At 38.2% G+C, this 21,707-nt stretch overlaps 1 protein-coding gene across 3 annotated transcripts in view; it reads left to right on the top strand.

The window, feature by feature from the left end:
• The first annotated feature begins 9,362 nt into the window (after nt 1–9,362).
• Nucleotides 9,363–21,707, top strand: part of LOC110094950 (protein VTE6, chloroplastic) — a 29,946-nt gene continuing 17,601 nt past the window's right edge. For all 3 annotated transcript variants that reach the window (XR_002302920.2, XR_002302922.2, XM_020820299.2), the window contains exons 1-2: nt 9,363–9,798; nt 16,024–16,277. Coding sequence is in view for 1 of the 3 variants with exons in the window: in XM_020820299.2 (XP_020675958.1) it covers nt 9,394–9,798; nt 16,024–16,277 (659 nt within the window). In the remaining 2 variants the exon portion in view is untranslated. The remainder of the gene's footprint in view (nt 9,799–16,023; nt 16,278–21,707) is intronic.

The following is a 21,707-nucleotide window of genomic DNA, read 5'->3' as shown; positions in this document are numbered from 1 at the left end:
TCGTCCAGGGACGAATAAATTGGAATTAATTTCGTCTAGACGATTTGAGTCCAGAGAAGATCGTCCCGGGACGAATCGAGACATCGTCCGGGACGATCCTGCTTAATAAATATCTGAATAGTGCCGATTTTGAAAAGAGAGAAAGCACAGGAAAGAGAAAAACTAAGGGAAAAGAGGAAAAATGGATTTTTGGGCGACTTCGACTCGTTTTCGTCCGTCGCCGTAGTTGGGAAAGTTGACCGACTCGAGGTAAGGCACGTTCCGCCTTTCTCAATTTTTCAGAAACGAGAATTTTGATGACTTTTCTGTTCCGGATTTTGTTTACGTTAGCGAATTTCTGGTATTATTTTCTTTTGACAAAAGTTTTACCACGTAACTTTTGGTATGTTTTTTAGGTGATAATTGTACACATTTTGAGTATATTCTGGAAGATTTTTACCGGGTATTTTGAATTCTACTGAGTTTTATTCGAATAACAATTTATCCAGATGTCTGATATTATTACTTCAGTATAGTAAAAGTCTTATAATGTTGTTGTGGATATTCTGTGGTAATTTGGTAAATTTCCGAATCTGTGAATTTTATGTAAATTACGTATACTACCGTTATGCCGCCGATTTTTCGTACTAATTCTGATTTTTCTGAATTGATACATTAAATGAGTTGAAGTGTTTGTATGATATCAGAAGGGAGTTATAAGGGGCCAAGATCCTTTGAGATTCTGTCTGTGTCAGGGAAATCTGAAATGAGCTCTGAAATCTAAAAATAAGTTCTGTTCCAGAATTTCGAATATATGTTCTGTTATGTTCTGGTGCTATAAGCACAAAGGGAGTCATAAGGGGCCAGAATCCGTTGAGATTCTATCAGTGTCTGGGAATAGAGGCATAAGGGGCCAGAATCCGTTGAGATTCTGTCAGGGTCAGGGAATCTGATATGAATTATCTGATATGAATGTGATTTTATCTGATTTATGTACAATTCTGGTTATTTCGTACGATTCTTTCTGCTCTGTGACATGAAAGCTTTATGATATATGTTTTGAACTCTGATTTGAAATGACTTTAGTTTTCTGTATCAGTTGTTTGATTTCTGTTGATCAAGTATATGTTTAGCCCGATATGCTCCGCAGTTGGTAAGTACTTCTGCTGAGACGTGTTATAGATTTCTAAGGGGACTACGAGATAGTCTGAGGCAGCCCTTGGTACCGTCTCATATTTCTTATTTCCCTGAGCTTGTGGAGAGAGCTCGTCTGATAGAGAATGATTTGATGGCTACTCAGTAGCGGTGGACTACGAGTAGGAAGAGGTTCGGGGGTGATGCTTCTAGTAGTGGTTCCTCTTGCAAGAGGATATTTGTTTTTGGAGACCCTAGGAGGAGTGGACAGTCGGGATCCATTACAGTTTCTGGTACTGCCGCTACCAGTACGACCAGTTCTGAATCTGTTAGTGGGGCACCTGTGTGCCAAAGTTATGGATGATGACATTTTGATCAGTGTTATAGGATGACTGGTTAGTGCTTCAGATGTGGTCAGTCAGGACATCAAATTGCAGAGTGTCCACAGGCTGGATTTGATAGACGATCTGAGTTCCGATCTGATAGTAGACCTATTGGTTCAACAGGAAGGTCGAGGACTGTTCCTCCACGTACTGTGACTGAAGGATCCTCTGGTAGAGGTGGTGGGTCAAGTTCTGTGGCACGGAGACCACATACTGGTAGTCAGCGGGAGTCTAGTGGTTCAGTAGCTCCAGCTCCAATTTAGTCACGTGTGTACAGTTTGAGTCAGCAGGAGGCTCGAGATGCTCTGGATGTGGTGACATATACGATTTATATTTCTGAACATTCATGTTGTGTTCTGTTTGATTCTGGAGCCAATCACTCGTTTCTTTCCTAGCGTTATTTTGATGCTTTGCATCTGGATTCTGTTTTACTACCGGTTTCTCTTTCTGTTATTTTACCAGTTGGAAGAAATTTGATTGCCTGAAAGTTTTGTTTCTATGAGCTTGATATTTCATGCAAGAAATGGAAGTCGAGTTTGATTTTATTGTTGATTTCTTCTTACGACGTGATTTTGGGTATGGATTGGCTGAGTTTGTATGAGTTTCAGATTGACTGTTTGAAGAAGCAAGTGAGCTTGCTTATAGATGGTGAGAGATGCGTATTTTAAGGGTTAAGAGGAGTTCTATCATGTCTGGTTTCTGTGTTGAAGTCAGAAGAATGTGGAAGAAGGGTTGTCCGGTATTTTTGGCTTCTGTATGGTATATGAACTTATATGTGAGTTCTGTTTCTGATATACCAGTTGTACGGGAGTTTTCTGATGTATTTCCTGAGGAGTTGGTTGGTTTGCCTCCGGATCGAGATGTTGAGTTCTCTATTGATATTTTTCGGGTACAACACCAATATCAAAAGCTCCGTACAGGATGGCACCGAAAGAACTTTCTGAGTTGAAAGTTCAGCTCCATGAGTTGGTGGTTAGAGGGTTTATTCGTACAAGTGTTTCTCTTTGGGGAGCACCTGTACTGTTTGTAAAGAAGAATGATGGAACACTCCGTATGTGTGTTGATTACAGAGATTTGAATAAAATCACGATCAAGAATAAGTATCAATTACCAAGGATTGATGACTTGTTTGACAAGCTTTCTGGCTCTTCTGTATTTTCAAAGATTGATTTGAGATATGGATACTATTAAGTGAAGTGAAGGAAGCTGATGTGTTGAAGACAACTTTCAGTACTCGGTACGGGCACTACGAGTTTTTGGTTATGCCTTTTGGGGTAACCAATGCACCTGCTGTTTTCATGGATCTGATGAATAGAGTGTTCAAGGAGTATCTGGATCAGTTTGTGATCGTCTTCATCAACGATATTCTGGTGTATTCTGCTTCTGAGGAAGATCATGCTAGACACTTAAGCATTGTGTTGGAGACTTTGAGGCAGCATCAGTTGTATGCTAAATTTTCCAAGTGTGCATTCTGACTGAAGAGCATTTTTTTTCTGAGGCATGTGGTGAGCGGTGAATATATTTCTGTTGATCCCCAGAAGATTCAAGCTATTGCTGATTGGCCAAGGCCTACTACGGTATTTGAGGTACGTAGTTTCTTAGGCATGGCTGGATATTATAGAAAATTTGTGAAGGGATTTTCTCATATTTCTACGCCTCTGACGAGACTGACTCATAAGTCAGTAGCTTTTGTTTGGACACCGGAATGTGAAGCCAGTTTTTAGAGGTTGAAGGATTGTTTGATATCTGCTCCTATGTTAGCACTTCCATCAGGTACGGAAGGATTTCAGGTGTTCAGTGATGCTTCATTGAAAGGTTTGGGCTGTATTTTGATGCAACATGGTCGGGTAATAGCTTATGCTTCGAGACAGTTGAAACCACATGAAAAGAATTACCCAACCCATGATTTGGAATTGGTTGCAGTCGTATTTGTTTTGGAGATTTGGCGTCATTACTTGTATAGCGTCAGATGTGAGATCTTTACGGATCACAAGAGCTTGAAGTACATATTCACGTAGAAGGATCTGAATTTGAGGCAAAGAAGATGGCTTGAGTTTATCAAGGACTACGACCTGACGATTTAGTATCAGCCTGGTAAGGCTAATGTGGTAGCAGACGCTTTGAGCAGTAAGTCTTCTGGATTATCATGTATTCAGCTCACTTCTGATGACTATCTGATACGATATATGGAAAGATTACAGTTGGGGGTGATTTCCTCTACTAGTTGTTTTGACTCAGATGAACATTCAATCTTCTCTAGAAGAAAGGATTCAGAAAGCTCAGAAGTCAGACTCCAACTATTTGAAGTTAATTACTCAGATTGAATTTGGTAAGAAACATGAACTACGAGTTTCTGATTCTGGTGTTATCTTCTGCAAGAATAGACTGTGGATTCATGTGTTTGGAGATTTGAGGAAAGATATTCTGCATGAATCTCACCATTCAGGTTATACGATACATCCGGGATGTGGTAAGATGTACGGAGATATGAAGAGTTTGTTCTGGTGGCCTGGAATGAAAAAGGATGTAACATATTTTGTTGCGAAATGCGAAGCCTGCCAGTTAGTGAAGGCAGAGCATCAGCGACCAGGAGGTCTTTTACAGTCGTTTCCTATCCCTGAGTGGAAGTGGGAGGATGTAACGATGGACTTTGCTATGAGTTTTCCTCGATCTAGGTAAGGACATGATGCCATCTGGTTGATTGTGGATCGATTGACGAAGTCTGCAAACTTTCTTCCGATCAGGCAGACGGATCCGGTGGATAAGTTGGCACATGTATATATGAAGGAAATTATTAGATTACATGGTGTGCCTAAAGTGATTGTATCTGATCGAGATGGACGGTTTACTTCCAGACTTTGGAAGGGTATTTAATAAGGATTGTGTACAAAGTTACATTTCAGTATGGCTTTTCATCCTCAGACTGACGGGCAATCTGAGAGGACTATTCAGGTACTGGAATATCTTCTGAAGTTATGTGTTTTGGATTTTGGAGAAAAATGGGAAGATCATATCCCGCTGATAGAATTTGCTTATAATAACATTTTCCAGTCCAGTATTGGTATGGCACCTTATGAAGCTTTATATGGCCGGAAGTGTAGAACTCCTTTGACTCTGACTGAGGTGGAAGATATACAAGTGATGAGTTCAACTTTTGTGGATGAAAATGTTATGAAAATCAATCTAATTAAAGAAAGATTAAAAGCTGCACAAGATAGGCAACATAAATATTACAATCAGAAGCATAGATTTGTGGAATTTCAGGTTGGTGACTTTGTGTATGTCAAAGTCAGTCCGATGAAAGGTGTCAGTAGATTTGGAAGAATGAGCAAGCTCAGTCCAAGGTATGTCGGACCTTTTGAGATTATTGAAAGGATTGGTAAGTCTGCTTATAGATTGTTGTTATCTGATCAGCTGTCTGATGTGCATAATGTTTTTTCACGTATCCTCTTTGAGAAAGTGGATATCTGAATATGACAAGAAGTTATCTGTTGTTGAGATTGAGATTCAGGAGAATCTACAGTACAATGAAGAACCTCAGAAAATTTTGGCCTATGATGTACGCAAGTTAGGAAATAAACAAATTCCAATGGTTAAAGTGCAGTGGAAACACAAAACAGCACGGGAAGCGACTTGGGAGAAGGAGTCGGACATGAGGTAGTCATATCTGTATCTATTTTGACTCAGTTTACTTTGGGAATGTTGAGGACGACATTTTTCTTAAGGTGTGTAGATTGTAAAACCCTTCAAAAAAGTTGTTTTTTTAGTGCTGTTAGTCCCGGACGAACTGAAGAAAATTGTGAAGAAATCTGTCATTTTCGTCTGTACGAACCGTCGGGACGAACCCAGACAGAGAGTTTCGTCCATGGATGAATAAATTGGAATTAATTTTGTCTAGACAATTTGAGTCCAGAGAAGATCGTCCCGGGATGAATCGGGGCATCGTCTGGGACGATCCTGCTTAATAAATATCTGAATAGTGTCGATTTTGAAGAGAGAGAAAGCCTAGGAGAGAGAAAAACGAAGGGAAAAGAGGAAAAGTGGATTTTTGGGCGACTTTGACTCGTTTTCGTTCGTCGCCGTAGTTGGAAAAGTTGACCGACTCGAGGTAAGGCACATTCCGCCTTTCTCAATTTTCAGAAACGAGAATTTTGACGACTTTTCTGTTCCGGATTTTGTTTCCGTTAGCGAATTTCTGGTATTATTTTCTTCTAACAAAGGTTTTACCGCGTAACTTTTGATATATTTTTGAGATGATAATTGTGCACATTTTGAGTATGTTCTGAAAGATTTTTACCGGGTATTTTGAATTCTGCTGAGTTTTATTCGAATAACAATTTATCTAGATGTTTGATATTATTACTTCAGTATAGTAAAAGTCTTATAATGTTGTTGCGGATATTTTGTGATAATTTGGTAAATTTCTGAATCTGTGAATTTTGTGTAAATTCCATATACTGTCGTTATGCCATCGATTTTTCGTACAAATTTTGATTTTTCTGAATTGATACATTGAATATTTGAATGAATTGAAGTGTTTGTATGATATCAGAAGGGAGTTATAAGGGGCCAGGATTCTTTGAGATTCTGTCTGTGTTAGGGAAATCTGAAATGAGCTATGAAATCTGAAAATAAATTATGTTTCAGAATTCTGAATATCTGTTCTGTTCTGTTCTAATGCTATAAGCACAAAAGGAGGCATAAGGGCCATAATCCGTTGAGATTCTGTTAGTGTCTGGGAATTGAGGCATAAGGGACCAGAATCCGTTGAGATTTTGTCAGGGTCAGAGAATCTGATATGAATGTGATTTTATTTGATTTCTATACGATTCTGGTTATTCCGTACGATTATGTCTGCTCTGTGTCATGAAAGCTTTATGATATCTGTTCTGAACTCTGATTTGAAATGACTTCAGTTTTCTATATCAGTTGTTTGATTTCTGTTGATCAAGTATCTGTTCTGTATGTTCTATGATTTTCGTACGGCTATTTTCTGATGATTATGATTGGGGAGTGATGTCTTGCTGAGCTGTTAGCTCATCCTTGTTTTCTACATGGTTTTCAGGTTCTGGGAAAGGGAAGGATGTCTTGGACTAGAAGTTCCGTGTCTGCTCTGAGATTAGGTATTTTGTACTTCTGATTTTTGGTACAATCATGACTTTTCTGTTCTGTTCTGTTATTTTTGTCTGAAGCCATGAATTGTATTATATATGATTGTTTTGATGAAATAAAAGATAGCTGAATTGTTCTGTATTTTGATGATTATAGTAGCTCTGTGTTTTTCTGTCTATTTAATATTTGGAAGAAAGTCTGAAGCAAATTCCAAAGCTAGATCCTGGATTTCTTTTAAGTCCAGTCGCGGCCCGATGGGAGCGGGATCCGTCCCGGTCGGGTTGGGTCGTGACACATTCAGCCACCGACCGCTACCAAACTTCCACTATCAATCAATCACTATTAGACTTCCACACTACCATCGTCGTGCTGCTAGATTTCCACCCACATTCGATCGCTATCAAACTTCTATCCGACCATCATCAGACAATCGCTCGACCGTCGACAGTCGTCGAGCTTCCACATAACCTTCAAACTGTCGTCGGACTTTCGTCTAACCTTCGTCAGCCCAATGCATCGCTGTCAATCATCATCAGACTTCCATTACTGCCATTGGACCTCCTCCCACGGCTAACCATTGTTGGTTCTCCGCCAATCTGCCAAGTATGATCAATCCGACTACCATCGCCCGCTGATGACAGTCACTCCATCATCCATTACCCGCCGACTACAGTCACTCCAACCTACATCACCCGCTCACTACAGTCAGTCCAATCTTCATCACCTGCCGACTATGGCCCTTCCAATTACCATCTCCCACCCACTACGATACTTATGCCCACCGTCCTCCACAATCTATGATCCCTTCAACCAACGTCGCTCGTCGCCCGCCGGCTACGGTTCCTCCGACCATCATCCCTGGCTAACTATGATCCCTCCAACCTCCGTCGTCCGTCGACTACAGTCATTACGACCTCCATCACCAGTCAACTATTTTCCTCTTATGGCGGTCACCCACCGACTAGAGTCCCTCCGACCACTGTCACATGCTGACTACCGTCCCTTCAACTACTGTCATACACCAACTACAGTCCATATGAGTAACATCGATTGCGAACTATTGTCCCTTAGACCACTGTCACCCGCCAACAATGATCCCTCCAACCTTTGTCACCCACCGACTATGATCCCTCTGACCTTTGTTGCCTGCCAACTACAGTCCCTATGTCCACGGTCGCTCGTCGACGACTGTTCCTTTGAGCTCCATCCCCGACCAATTACAGTCTGTCCAACCTCCATCGCTTGTCGGATACAGTCCATCCGACCAACGTCGCCGGCCAACTAAGCGACCACGGTCCCACCGTCACTCATCGATTATGGTACCTTGGACCACAGTCACCCACTAACTAAGGTCCCTTCGAACTTTGTTGCCCGGCGACTAAGGTCCCTCTGACCTCCATCACCTGCCAATTATAATCCCTCTAATCTCTGTTGCCCGCCAACTATGGTCATTTCGACCACCATCCCCCGCTGACTATGGTCCCTCCGACCTCCGTTACACGCTACTACGGTCCCTCCAACCTTCGTCATCATGCCAAACAAACGAACATGGCAAATTTCTCTTGATAATGACTCACTTATCATTGTATTCTTTCAACCCCAACTATGTAATGTAATATATATGGTACAATGAACAAATACCTTTCCCCCGAGGAAAAGTGCCATTTATAATCAACTATAAACACTAGTGGAATCATTTCTACTAGGCCAGTCCCCATAATTTTTTTTCTTTTATAAGATTTCTCACGTAAAAATCTTGATGTCTTTTATTACTCTTGTACACTTCTCTTATATATATTTGTGTGTGCCATATCTTCGTTCAAAGCTAACATATTAAGCTCTTTATATCTTTATCGTCGCAAATGTTCTAGTCTGCAACAAGATTGATGGAGTCAATAAGCATATTGAAAAACTTAGTTTTTATCTCTTACAAATAGATTAATATTGTGAATACTTTATCAATATTTCCTTAGAGATACATTGTGGGGTTTGCACTTATCATATGAAAATGAATATCACGATAAATTTTTAAATTGATAATTATCATGAGAAACATTTATGAGTTGCTAAGATTTATAGAAGAGTTGAATTCTTAGATCAAGTTGATAAATTTTAATACCATCATGTGAAATAAAAATTTTAAGTTAATAATATAAATCAGATTGTCCTTCTTACATTTATTTTTTAAGACTGTTAGACCAATTAAGACAGACTCACACACATATCGCATAAACAAGACTTAAGCCCAAGACCTCTTAGTTAATAGCCGTAGCTCCCGACCAACATACCAAAATGAGCTGTGTTGTCCTTCTTACATTAAATCCTATTTGCAGGAGGACAAAAATTTAAAGTATTTATGATTACAAAGTTAATTATACAATTAAATATCATAAAATTAAAATTTAAAACTAGATAAAATCATCTATTTAATGGGATTAATTATTCCGCGCGGATGCTAAGCGCAGTTCGGAGACCAACAAGAATGCACCACATCATCCCTTCGCTCGGTATTGCTCGGTACCGCTAATGTGCCACATTTTGATTGATCTCCGGGCGACGTTCTGCCTCCGACCTCTGCACATAATAATTTCTCATTTAATGGACGATTTACAAATCCAATTAGCATAAATAAAAACAATTAAAAATATTCAGCAGCAAATTACCCGTTTAAAACGGACGACTTTACATATTTTTTCATTTTTAAAATACTTAATTATATAATTAAACTTTTAATAATACCTACTTTAAAAATTTTCCCATTTGCAGGAAGCAGCCGCTAACTGGAATGGCGACGCTTTCTCTCATTCCTCTTGCAAAAATCTCTCCGCACTCACGACGGCTGTCACGGTGCGATGTCGTTCGTTTTTCCTCCCCGTTTACCGGAACACTGAACCCAATCACAGTGCCCAAATCTGTATCTAGGGTTCCGGCGTTGGTTTCCCCGCTGGAAGCTATCTCTTTATCCAACCTGTCGGGATTCCCGGCCAACCTGCTGGATCTCCTCCGTGCTTCACCCGCTACTTGGGAGTCCTCAATTGCAAGCAATCTATTCATCTTCACACTTGGATCGCCGCTTCTTTTGTCGGGGCTTTCTGCATTGGGGATGGGGTCTGCATTCTTGCTGGGTGTCTTGACGTGGAGAGCCTTCGAAGCACCAGGGTTCCTACTCGTTGCAACATATTTTGTTGTGGTAAGTTGAATTATTATAGTGTTTGGCTTGTGATGTATGGAAGCTGTATATCCTTTGTCCATTCATGCGCGGAGTGGTGGTCATCTTGTAAGTTGTAACGTATGGAAGTTAAATTTATGCGCATCCACTAGTATTGGTGAAAACGAGGTGGTTTTCTCTAAGTTTTGCTTGGTGATTGTATTAGATTTTAGATGTGCAAAAATGCTGGTCATGTTTTTTTTATTTTTTTTGTTTTGGGGGGGGGGGGGGGGGGGGGGGGAGTTGTGACGGGGGGGTACCAACCCATCCTTCACCATCCGATGGATAATTTCATGCTTCTAAACAATTGCCAAGGAAGATTAACTAAACTCTTAATTACTAAAAATGTTAAGGTTACCTTGCTGTGAAAATTATTGTATAATTAATGACAGTGATACATGCAACATTCAACATAAAAATACGAGAACTATATGCTAGAAGCTTAAAATAAAAACATGACTACCAGGCTAATTTATAACATATGCATATGTCATACTAAATGTGATAAATGTCATGTAGACAATAAAACAAGTGATATTGTTTACAAAACCCCAATATATTTTTATGTGATTAAAAAAGTAGACGAAAAATAGATAAATGTTTGAGATAAAAGAAGAAGATATAACTAGTGTGATTTTAAGCAATCAGATTAAAATGCTGGATCTTTAAATGCTGAATGGGGAAGACAACGAATTTCAGGATGGAAGATGGCCACAAGTCGAGATTGTAAGTAATGGTCAAGATCCTTGGTGGATCTCTAGTATGGAGAGTTGTTGCAAACTGAAGTGGTTGACTTAATCCTGAGCAGGTTGAAAGAAGTATAATTTTACAGTTAAAAGTCCTAGAATCCTGATCGCTTCAAGAAGAAGGATAAGAATCAAACACAATTTGACTTAAACATTTTAGCGATATGGCAAATTGGGCCCAAAAGAAGATGACTAAGAAGTTATGAATTTCTAATTGTTTAAGAATGGAGAAGATGAATATTATAATATGCTTAAAAATCATATTAGGTTTGGTACTTAGAAAAGTAATGTCCACAATCTAAAGTAAAGAAAGGTGGATTGCTCGTAGCAACTGGCTTTGATTGGCCAAGCTGCTAAATTGAGGTTCAAGGAATTGAGGCCCCACCCATGCACTTATATTGCTAGTGGGTGCAACCGCATGAGCCAGATTCTTGAATCCTAATGTGCCAAATAGAGATTGATGTATCTAAGTTAGACGAAAGAATTTGAGTATTGTCACAAAAAGATAAAAATCATGATAACTATGCAAATTTAAATGTATTTGTGAAACGACTGTATAATTTTCGCTAGTTAGGGCCCTTACTCACCAAGACTTATGTCCTTTTTCTTTCTTCTTTTGCTGTCATCTCATTGATTTGGGGTATCCCTATTACATAATGATCCGTGGATCAATCCCTATTGCCTACTATTTATCTTGTGGAAAATTGTAATTATTTTAAAATTATTATCTAGCCAACTTATCAATCTGTAAACTATTATAATCATAATTTTCTCCTCTTTTATTCTATTGTTGTAGTCTTCATCATTATGTTGCATCAAATTGGTGGTCCCATTTATGGAGCTTTCCTCATTACATTGCTAAATTCTTCCTTTACTAATTTTTCCTGTGAACAGAACCACAAATTCCATCTCCATAGACAATAATAATAATACCCACATATCCTTGGCCTTGACTTTTCTTGGAATTGAGGGATGTAATCTAAATCGAATGGGAAAATTTCAAAACATCTAATTAACATTCCGTTTGAATAGAAAGAAGTATCTCAAGCGGTCTCAATTGATTTACATGTTCTTTAAGTGGAAAAGAAAATTGTGTTTTTACAAGGTGCAAAAAGACAAAAATGACTTGCGAGGAGCACCTATAACAACATCTATAGCAGGTACTTGTATTCAATCATTCTTAGGTATTACTCCTTATCACGCCTTTCCAGTCTCAAAGATGTCCGATTTCATCTCCCGGATCATTGATTCATGAGCTACAAATTATATGGTCAATCTCTTTCATAAATTTATTTCATACCCCTCTTATTTTAGCAACAAGAAAATAATTATTGTTGATGGATCCTTTACCATCATGGTCGGTGAATGAAATATTCTTATAGACATAGTCCGCACAGTTTGAAATGCCCTTCACATGCCTAAATTATTTACCAGTTTTGTATCAATTCAAGAAGAGGCCATGAGGAGGACGCATGTGCTTTGCTAAAAAAGAGATGGCCTTTACTCCCTCGAGGAATCCAATAATTAAGAAAACTCTATATAACCTTTAATATTATCTCTTCTTTTAGAAGTCCTTAAATTTGATAAAGAAAAAAATCAATATAGGAGAATTTTATTATGATTTTTGTTAACTAGCAAAACATAAACTTATTAATTTTCCAATGAGTCACAAGACCAATTATTCATTTTTTTCTTCTTCATCGTAATGTCTAGGGATCATCCTCTGCACCTAGAATCTTTTGGGTTTGGTGGTTTGTATCTTTTATCCACCTTTGTGCCATGGATCTTTTTACCAAAGTACTTCATTAGCATTGAATTTGCATGATCTAATCCATAGACTATTGTAATTATTTTGTAATTTTTATGCCATTCCCTTATTTTTTATGTTTACCATAAGAAAAAGCTCTTCTAGAATTGGTTAAATACTATACAAATGATGAAATGAAATACTCAACTACTTGTGTTCAATTCTTGTCAGTATTTGATACTATATGCTCAATAGAATAATAATAATAATAATAAAAAAGAAAAACAGAAAAAATAATAACAGTGGATTATCAACGTTGAGGGGATCAAGTATATTGATTTTAGCAAAATGGTCATAGTTTAGAAGTTGCTCGCTTGAAGCTTGTTGCAACTAAGTGGAGGCCTTGCGCAGGTACTCTTCGTGTTAAAGTGAATCTAAGTTTTCAGTCAAATCACATTATTATGCTGAAAATATCCAGCTTTGCTGACATTGTTCCTCTGTGAAGCCAGATTCATTTTTGGTCAGTAAAGATACCTAATTTTGATAAGCTTTGCTTTAATATTTTTAGATTGTCTACCTCAGCTTTTATGGTTTCTATCCAATTAACATTAAAAAATAAAATTGTTGATTGACCCAATGCGGAGAAGATTGAAGCAATACTAGATGATGAGATCATTTTCACAAAAAGGTGGGCGCCGAAGATACTTAGTTCACTGGAAAGGAACACCGGTTACAGAGGATACATGGGTTGATCGAGATGAGCTACAGAGTTGAGACCAAGATCTCCTTGAGTTGTACGAGAGCTCTAAAGACACTTACTCGACGGGGTCGAGATTTCTCCCACCTGGGGAGAATGATGAGGACATTGGATGATATCGACGAGTCTATCAGCATAGGAATCGTAGATCGATGGCTACGATTCAGTCTTTATTTTTTATGCATTTATGTATTGTAGTTTATTTACTAATTACGATTGTATCATTTCTTTTGAGTTTGTTTGAGTTGTAGCCCAAGGGGCATTTGAGTCATTGTTATTTTATTTTCTAGGCCTATATATTGTGGCATCTTCTATTGTAATGGGATTTTGATGATTATGAATGAAAAATTTCAAATTTTCTTGCTTGATCTCTTTGTGAGTTCTTGAGAGGAGAAACCCTAGGAGAGGGCCTTACAACACCCATTAGCCACCGGTGGATTTCGGGACTCGTGGTTAGTACTTGTAGTATTTTCTTATTATTTCTTCATTCCCCCTACATCCGACCACCTCTTCTTCCCCAAACACACGTCGGCCACTTCAAGTCCACAAGCCGCCGGTCAACCTCAACAAGATCCCTTCCACTTAACCCACACCCCTTCCTTCTTAGCCAAACGCCACTCAAACCCCAAACCCTAACAGCCGGCCTTCCCCTCCCATGGATCCAAATGGATTGTCTTGCCTCTTTCCAAAAGTGGAGCATGAAGATTAGGAGGGAACTCCAATTCAAAATATGATTTCAAATTCATATTTTGAATTCTTTCCTAAATTGACATAATCCATATTAGGAAAGTGCTCAATTCGTGAATCTAATTTACCTAGCCCAAGCCCTTGGCCGCCAGCTTGAAACCTCCACCCCACCGTCCTTCTCCTTCCCAAGCCTTGAAAGTCAGCCTTCTTGTCCCCAAAATCTGAAATTCAAAAGTCAAATTGCCATTATTCACTTTCCTAAAATATGCCATAGTCATTTATGAAAGTTTCCAATTGGGAATTCAATTGAATATTTGAATTCAAATACTTGCCTATTGCTAGAACCCCATTTAGGAAACCTCCATATTTAAATCAAATCTGAAATTAAATTCAGATTTGATTTCAATCACTATTTATTCCTTGGGGGCCCACATACTTGCAACAAAACCCCTCTTCCCTCTATATATGGTCGGCCCCTCACCTAGCCCCTCCTCTCTCCTATTTAAATCCCAATCTCCATTAAATCCTCCCCTAATTTACCTCCTAATCTGCCAGCCCCTATAGCCCCTTTTGGAAAGATTTTAAAATTCAAAATTTTCCCTCCCTACCCTTTTGAAAATTATGAAATTAATTTTAGATTTTCCTAAAACCTATCTCCAACACTTAAAATCGTCCAGGACGATCCACGATCGTACGGGACGATCCATTTCGTGTTGACTTGAAAATTTGCAGTTTTTGGACGGTTTTTCTTGTCTCTTCTATATATAGTCTAATTTTGACTGCCACCAAATCTTTTTGCCCATTGATCTTCGTGCCTATTGAAAGAAGAGTCAAGGAGAGAGTGTGAGAGAGTGTTCGAAGAAGGATTCTTGCTACTGGAGCGTGAAGGCTTCACTTGGAGTTTATAGGTAAGAGTCTTTACTTTTAAATTGTGATTACTTCACTCTTTTCTTTCTTCCTTCTAGATTTCTTGTGAGGAGATCTGTCAAGGAGTTCCGGTTCTCTGTCGACACTTTGAGAGTGTGAACAGACGAAGGGTTCTCTGTCCACACTAAGAGAGTGTGAAAGGACTAACGGTTCTCTGCCAACACTGGGGATAGTGTAAAAGGACGACGGTTCTCTGCCGCACCGGGTAGTGGTGGAAAGAATTTGTTGTAAAGGCTTCTCCGCCTTGCTGTGGGTGCAAAAGGAGAGACACTATTGGTATTAGTGCAATACTCGGAGGGTGCCTCTAGGGAGTGGATGTAGGTCTGGTTTTGACCGAACCACTATAAATCTTGTGTCTTTTATTCTTTACTGCTTTTTATTTTATGCTTTTTCTGTTCTAAAAATTGTGGTTGAAAAACTATTTCTAAAAATTCATTAAAGTTTACTTTCGGTTCAAAATATTCAAAAGAGGGATAAATTTTTAAAATACCAATTCACCCTCCATCTTGGATAGCCTTGGGACATAAGCTTAGGTTTAACAACCTAATTCATAGTGAACGAGTTTCAATATCCAATTCTTAAGCCTAGCTCTAGACCTCCTCTCCCTCCTCTCCTCCACCCGCCAACCCTCACCACCCGCTTCTCCCTCTTCACCACCCTTCCAATCGGCGGCTCTTCCAAGGCACACCACCAAGATACTCCCATGGTCATGCATGACCGATCCCGATGTTGATCTCGGGTTCGTATATGATAACCAAGGAAGAACGGACATTCCTCGATCTACCTTCTTTGATTTGAACTTGAACGTCGATGACTCCGTGGAAGGTTACATTGACAACATCACCTTCACATTGGCACCGGCAATTGAGGAGCACCTCCCAATCAGATCGTTGTGGATTGTTGGACGCCCACAAATCCATCCGTCGCCGGCAATCTTTCCATCAATGAAGATCATAGGCTTCTTCTTCCTAGCGGTGATCTCTCTTCTAGTGTGAAGTATCTTCTTCCGCTAATCCTACATGTGAATGAGTGAGAAGGTCCTCAAGGTGAAACCTCTCATTGTTAAATTGTGGATTTTTGTTATTCCCTCATAAAAGTTATTCTTGTCTTTGGAGTTTGATTGAATTGTCTTGTTAATCTACGCGCACTTCTTTGCCTAAACAAGTTGAAGACTACAAATTCCTAGAATCTTTCTTTGTTGTGAACGATAATTTTATATTGGAAAGCTTTCAACAATAGTTCTTCTTAATTTCTCATTAACTCACGGTAGTTTCACATCATCCCTCTTCATATCTTTGCTGGCCTATGACATTTCTTACCCTTGTTGAACATGACACATTCAGGGAACAGCAGTTACCAAGTTGAAGATTGCTCAAAAGGAAGCTCTTGGTGTTGCTGAGAAAAGGATGGGAAGAAGAGGTCCGGGTAGCGTTATTGGATCCAGTGCCGCCGGTTGTGCTTGTGCCTTGTTATCAATATATAGCGTGGGTGGATCTGCATTTTCAGAAATTTGGCGGCTTGCTTTTGTGGCTAGCTTCTGCACCAAATTAAGTGATACCGTTTCTAGTGAAATTGGAAAGGCATATGGGAAGACAGCGTAAGTCTTATTTTTCAACACAATTTTTTGAATTTCTATGCAGTTACTGGATTAATGATGCAAGCATATTTAAGTTTTTTTTTTCCAAATTCTTCACAGTAATTGATGCTTGATATGACTTTTCAAGTAGTTGGACAATTTGATCACTGCTGTCAAATATTTTGAAGGACCATTGACTGCTGATTTATCCTTTCTGCTGGTTTTCTGTACCTTCTTACGCTCCCCAAGGATCATTTTGCCTAAAAGCTCAGAATGAAGTAAAACCGAAGGTTTGTAAAATATAATATCAACACATAGAAATATTAAACTTTCAATATGCATTATGATAACTTCTCAATCAAGCCCATGTACACTTGTCAAGTCCCTCCCTGGTACTTGACTAAGCTGTCTTTACCCCTCTCATGCAAAAAGAAAAGGAAAAAAAAAACTTTACTACTTTCTTTTAGGTAAAATAGCGAAGTAGGATTTTTTTGTATGGGATCAAGATCAACCTTTATAAGAAGATATATTAAGTGAAAAAAACTTGAAATGCTAGATGCACTACCACAAATATATAGAAATAAAATAATACCACAATGGGGAGCTCCACGGACTTGCCAGATTAAGAAACGACTTGGTTGTTTTGGAAACCAGGAAATACTGTTTAGTATGAAAGACAAAAGAGAGCTTCAAATTACTTCCAACTAAATAGGCTAATAGATCTTTAGAACAGTTCAAAAGAATTCACCGATATAGAACTTTAAAGGGTTGCCATAGAGGCAGAGCGAAGGCAGATAAGTTTGCAAGTTTTGAATAATTCTATTTTAAATCGAGTCTTCAGCATGGAGGGTATTTAGAGGCAAAGCAGCTAAGGTTGGTTGGCCAAAATAGAGGAAAATGGTAGGTGCTAATTTGAAATTGTGGAATATTATATTTGGAAGCATGCAAATGTATGGGCAATGTTATATTTTCATTTTATCTGCATGCCGTGCTTCATAATCTTTAGTATGTGTTCTTAACCAAAGAAATTGTTTTAAGAGTATTTCGATAAAATAAAGTTTTGGGTACAATAGGGTAAGAGATCAGGTGAAAGTAAAATCATTTTAGAATCTTGACAATGCATCCGTCAACTCTATGAATATGCTTGGTGATGTTAGACAAGTTGGATTATTTTTATGAGTTGAATTTTTTTTCACAATTTACTCAACCCAAAACTCGCTAAGATACGACTAGCTACTAGTTTAAATTAATATAAAATATTATAAGTTCAAATAGAGATGATATTTATGATATTTTTTTATAAGAACAAGAGTGACAAATTAGATAAGATGGTATTATAAAAAAATGAAGAACATTTAAAATATTAAAATGAAATTCCTATGGTGGAAACTAAATTAACCATTAATGTAACAAATGGTAATGAATATTACTTGACCAAGCAGTCCTTTGTCTTAATTGTGATCTTCCTTTCTTGAAAGTTTGTCGATAAGGGCTGTGCTACTCACTCTCAAGATATCATTTATTTTTGGAAGATAATACAAGAAGAGTAGAAAACTTAAAAAATGATTATCCATTCTATAATCAAGTGCTTGGCATTACAAGGATACGCCCTATTTAAAGGAATAAAAATTGAGAGACTGAAATGCACTAATTTACCTCCAAATTTAAATATATCACCAAACTTTACTTATTATCGTTATTGCACTTACCGTTATCATCACACCTACCATCATTATCATATACACCACTAATCCTAATAACATTAAGCCCTTTGTAGCCCATGACATAATGCCATAATATATAGACCCAAAATTATAATAGAATGACATAAATGATCGAAAATAAAACTGAGACTCAAATAATAATAATAAAAAAAACTTTAGCATCAACATGCATAAAAACAATCATCATCCTCTCTAGCTTCATGGAATTTTACGCCATCGAATAAACCCCAAGTACATAAGGGAGGTGATATGGAAAAGTTGCAGCTGTTCAAAGTCATTACTAATCCTCAGGAGGGATGAAATCTCTAGATAGAGTAAACTTATGGGCTCTTTATTTTGCGTCAAATATTAATGGCTTACTCAATAAAGATAGCAATATTGGTGATGAAGATGTATTCATGGGCACTATCTGCATGTTAGTAGGCAAACTAGAAGCAAAATATCATTGGAAATATTTTTATGTCATAAAGTTAAGTTTACCACACTGAATACTGTGAAAGTTACAGTATTTATATGAAGTTCAAGTTCACATGTATCAACTCTTATGTTCCTAGCAATTATCCAACTTCTCTGGCAATCATCTTTTGATAGGAACTTGCTCAGATCTTATTCTTATCAATAACACATATCCCTTTTCAAACTCAATAGATTCTTTATGTAAATTAACACTATATTTATGTTTACAATAAATATGTTAGTTTCTGTTGAATTTTTTGGTGAAAATCTTACAAGATTTGCACAAAAGATGATCTAAACTGATTTGAAGAATGTAAACAGACAGTTTTAATATATGGAATGGGGATTTCTTTAATCAAATGCTTAAGTATAAGGGGCATGTCTTGAAATTGCAAATGAGACCTACTTTAGCAATGTTTGTACTTTCTCAAAATTTTTTTTCTAAAGTGGCTTCTTGATGTTTGAACTCTTGTCGTATATTGTTACACAAACTATCCTTGACACTGCCATTTCTTCCATCAACCATCAGTATAACCTATCTAGTATAATTCATGACTAACCGCTCCTGAGTTATTTTATGCATGAGCATTTTGTAAGTGCAAGTTCCAACAAGTTAAATTATGGTGGTTTAATTTAAGTTTGACAAACACGATTTTGTTATTAGTATTATATCTCTACAAAATAAAGTACGTCTCAAATTGATGGGGACATCAGAGCATGGAAAGTATATCAGAGGCATGACCGTCGATATACGGCCACGATAGAGTCTATGTATTTTTGAGTCATTTCATGTATTTGTTTTTCTTTATTATGTTATGTAGCTTTTATTATTTATGTGTTTCTTGCTTTCCCGTTTTACCTTTTTATTAAGGGAGGTTGTATGTAAGCCATAGGGGCATTGTCATCCTTTTATTTTGTGAGTCTTTGTATGAGACTATTTATAGCCCTATTGTTCTTCTCTTTAAGTTAATGAATGATTAAAAAAAAAATTTCCACAAATTTTGAGTTCTTGCTTGAGCTTGAGAAATCGAAGTGAGATCCCTAGAAGAGGGAGGATTGCGCATCACCCACCAACCTAGACGAGTCGGGTTCGTGGTTTTACTTGTTATCTTTCCCCTTCCGTTTCCCCACCACCACCACCGGTCTTATCTTCCCCTTTCCTCACTCACGGCCAAGCTTTCACCCTCTCCCCTCCTCCCACCGAAAATCCCCTTCAAGCCCATCATGTCGCCGGCCCTATCACGCCACCTCCTCTCTTCCATCATTGTTCACATTGATTCCTTTTCCTAATTTGGATTTGGTAATTTTAGGTAACTCAAGACTTTTCAAATTCAAACTTATTTGAATTTGAAAAGTTACCTAAAATATCTTTCCTATTTTAGGAAACTTTCCAAACACTTGTCTTTGAATTTAAATTAATTTAGGATGAAATATATCATCCTAAATTTAAGTCCTTAATTTAAGGAAGCATTAAAAGCTTCCTTAATCATTCCCTCAAACCTTTAATGTCGTCGGCCCCTAAAGGGGAAAATTTAGGAATTGTTTCCTAAAACCAAATTTCCACTTTGGAAACAATTCAAACTCTCCCCTCTTCCCTTTGGCCGAATCCTCCCCTAGCCCCACCTATTTAATTTACTTCTAGTAAAGGAACTCCTCCACTTGAAAGTAAATCCACCCCACCCCACCCTCTCTTGCCGCAGCCCCCTCTTGCTCTTTCTCTTCCTTTAATTATTTTCAATTAAAGAGATAATTAGGAAGTATTGAATTAGATTTCCCCCCATCTCCCCTCCCAAAATCTGAACCAAATATCTCCCACTAGCCCTCACCCTTGGCCGGCCACCTATTCTCCTTTTCCCTCTTGATTTCTCTAGCTTACCTCCTCCATCTCAAGAGGAGTCTCAAGGGAAGCCTCAATAATCGTCATCACATCTTAATCTCAAGGACATGCATGGCCGATCCAAAACGTGATTACGGCCTCTTCTACGACGAACAAGGATTTGTTTGCATTCTTCACTCGACCTTTTTCGACGTCAACCCGTGCATCGACAATACCGTAGAAGAGTACGTAGAGCGCATCCTGAATACCCTGGTTGAGGCTATTGAATCACAACTCGACACCATTCAGTGGAGAATCACAACTCAACCATGATAAGGGTTTGCCAATCTTTCTTTTCGTGTATTTTCGTTGTCTAACTTGCTCTTGTGATTTGATAGTGATGAGGACATCGAAGATCAACGACTACGATCGTGTTTACTTATCTTGATGTATTTTATTTGTTATTTGTACTTTTCCCTTTCTACCCTCACTTGAGGGTTTTGTCTTATGTGGCCCTAGGGGAAATTATGTCTTTTATTTTTCCTTCATGTAATTGGCTATTTAAGCCTTCCCCTTTCTCTTGGAAAGGATGATGATTATTGATAATGAAAAGTTTCATGTTTTTGTTGATCTCTTAGTGAGTTCACGTGATCTCTTAGTGAGTTCATGAGAGGAGAAGCCCGAGGAGGGTAATTCGCAATACCCGCCAATCTTTGGAAGAGTCCGAGGTTCGCGGTTCTTACGATCTCTTTGTGAGTTCGTTAGTTATCTCTATCTTTCTCGTATATTCTTGTTCTTCTCTTTTCTCCCCTCTTCATCCACAAAGTATTCTCCTAGCTCCATTGCCGCCGCCCCTTGGAGTCCACCCGCCGGCCACCCTCACGGCTCCTGCCGGCCACTTTGCCGGCAACCTCCCCAACTGTCCACTCCTCCCTCCCGCATGCTCCAAATTTGAAATTTGAATTTCGAATCTCGAATTCTTTCCTAATTTGGAAATTCAATTTAGGAAAGTTTTATTTGATAAATTTCAATTTCAAATTAATTTTAACTCGGAGTTCTCATAACTTACCTCCACGTCATCACCCACCTTGTTCTTCAAGTTTCGAAAATTCAAATTTGAATGAGCTCCAAAATTTCCATAATTGCCAAAGTCCGAATAAGGAAAGAATTGGATTGAATCCAATTCAAATTTCATGGCATGAGGAGTTACTAATTATTATCCTAGGTGGCATCCTCCTAATTGGAAATTGATTTATTCACACTAATCTCCCTCCTCTTCTCTCTACATGCCGCCGACCTCATCTAGGGGGAAATCCATTTAATGCTAATTTAATGCCATCAATGCCTTGATCCAAAAAATTCAAATTTCAAAATAACCCCCCTTAATTTCATTCATAATCTGAAATTAATTTCAGATTATGAAATGAAACTCCCATTCCCCTCTCTTGAAACCGC

The sequence above is a fragment of the Dendrobium catenatum genome, unplaced genomic scaffold (assembly GCF_001605985.2).
Source record: "Dendrobium catenatum unplaced genomic scaffold, ASM160598v2 fragScaff_scaffold_501, whole genome shotgun sequence".
Taxonomy (NCBI): domain Eukaryota; kingdom Viridiplantae; phylum Streptophyta; class Magnoliopsida; order Asparagales; family Orchidaceae; genus Dendrobium; species Dendrobium catenatum.
Note: the sequence above shows the minus strand (reverse complement) of the source record. Positions and strands in the feature narration are given on the sequence as shown.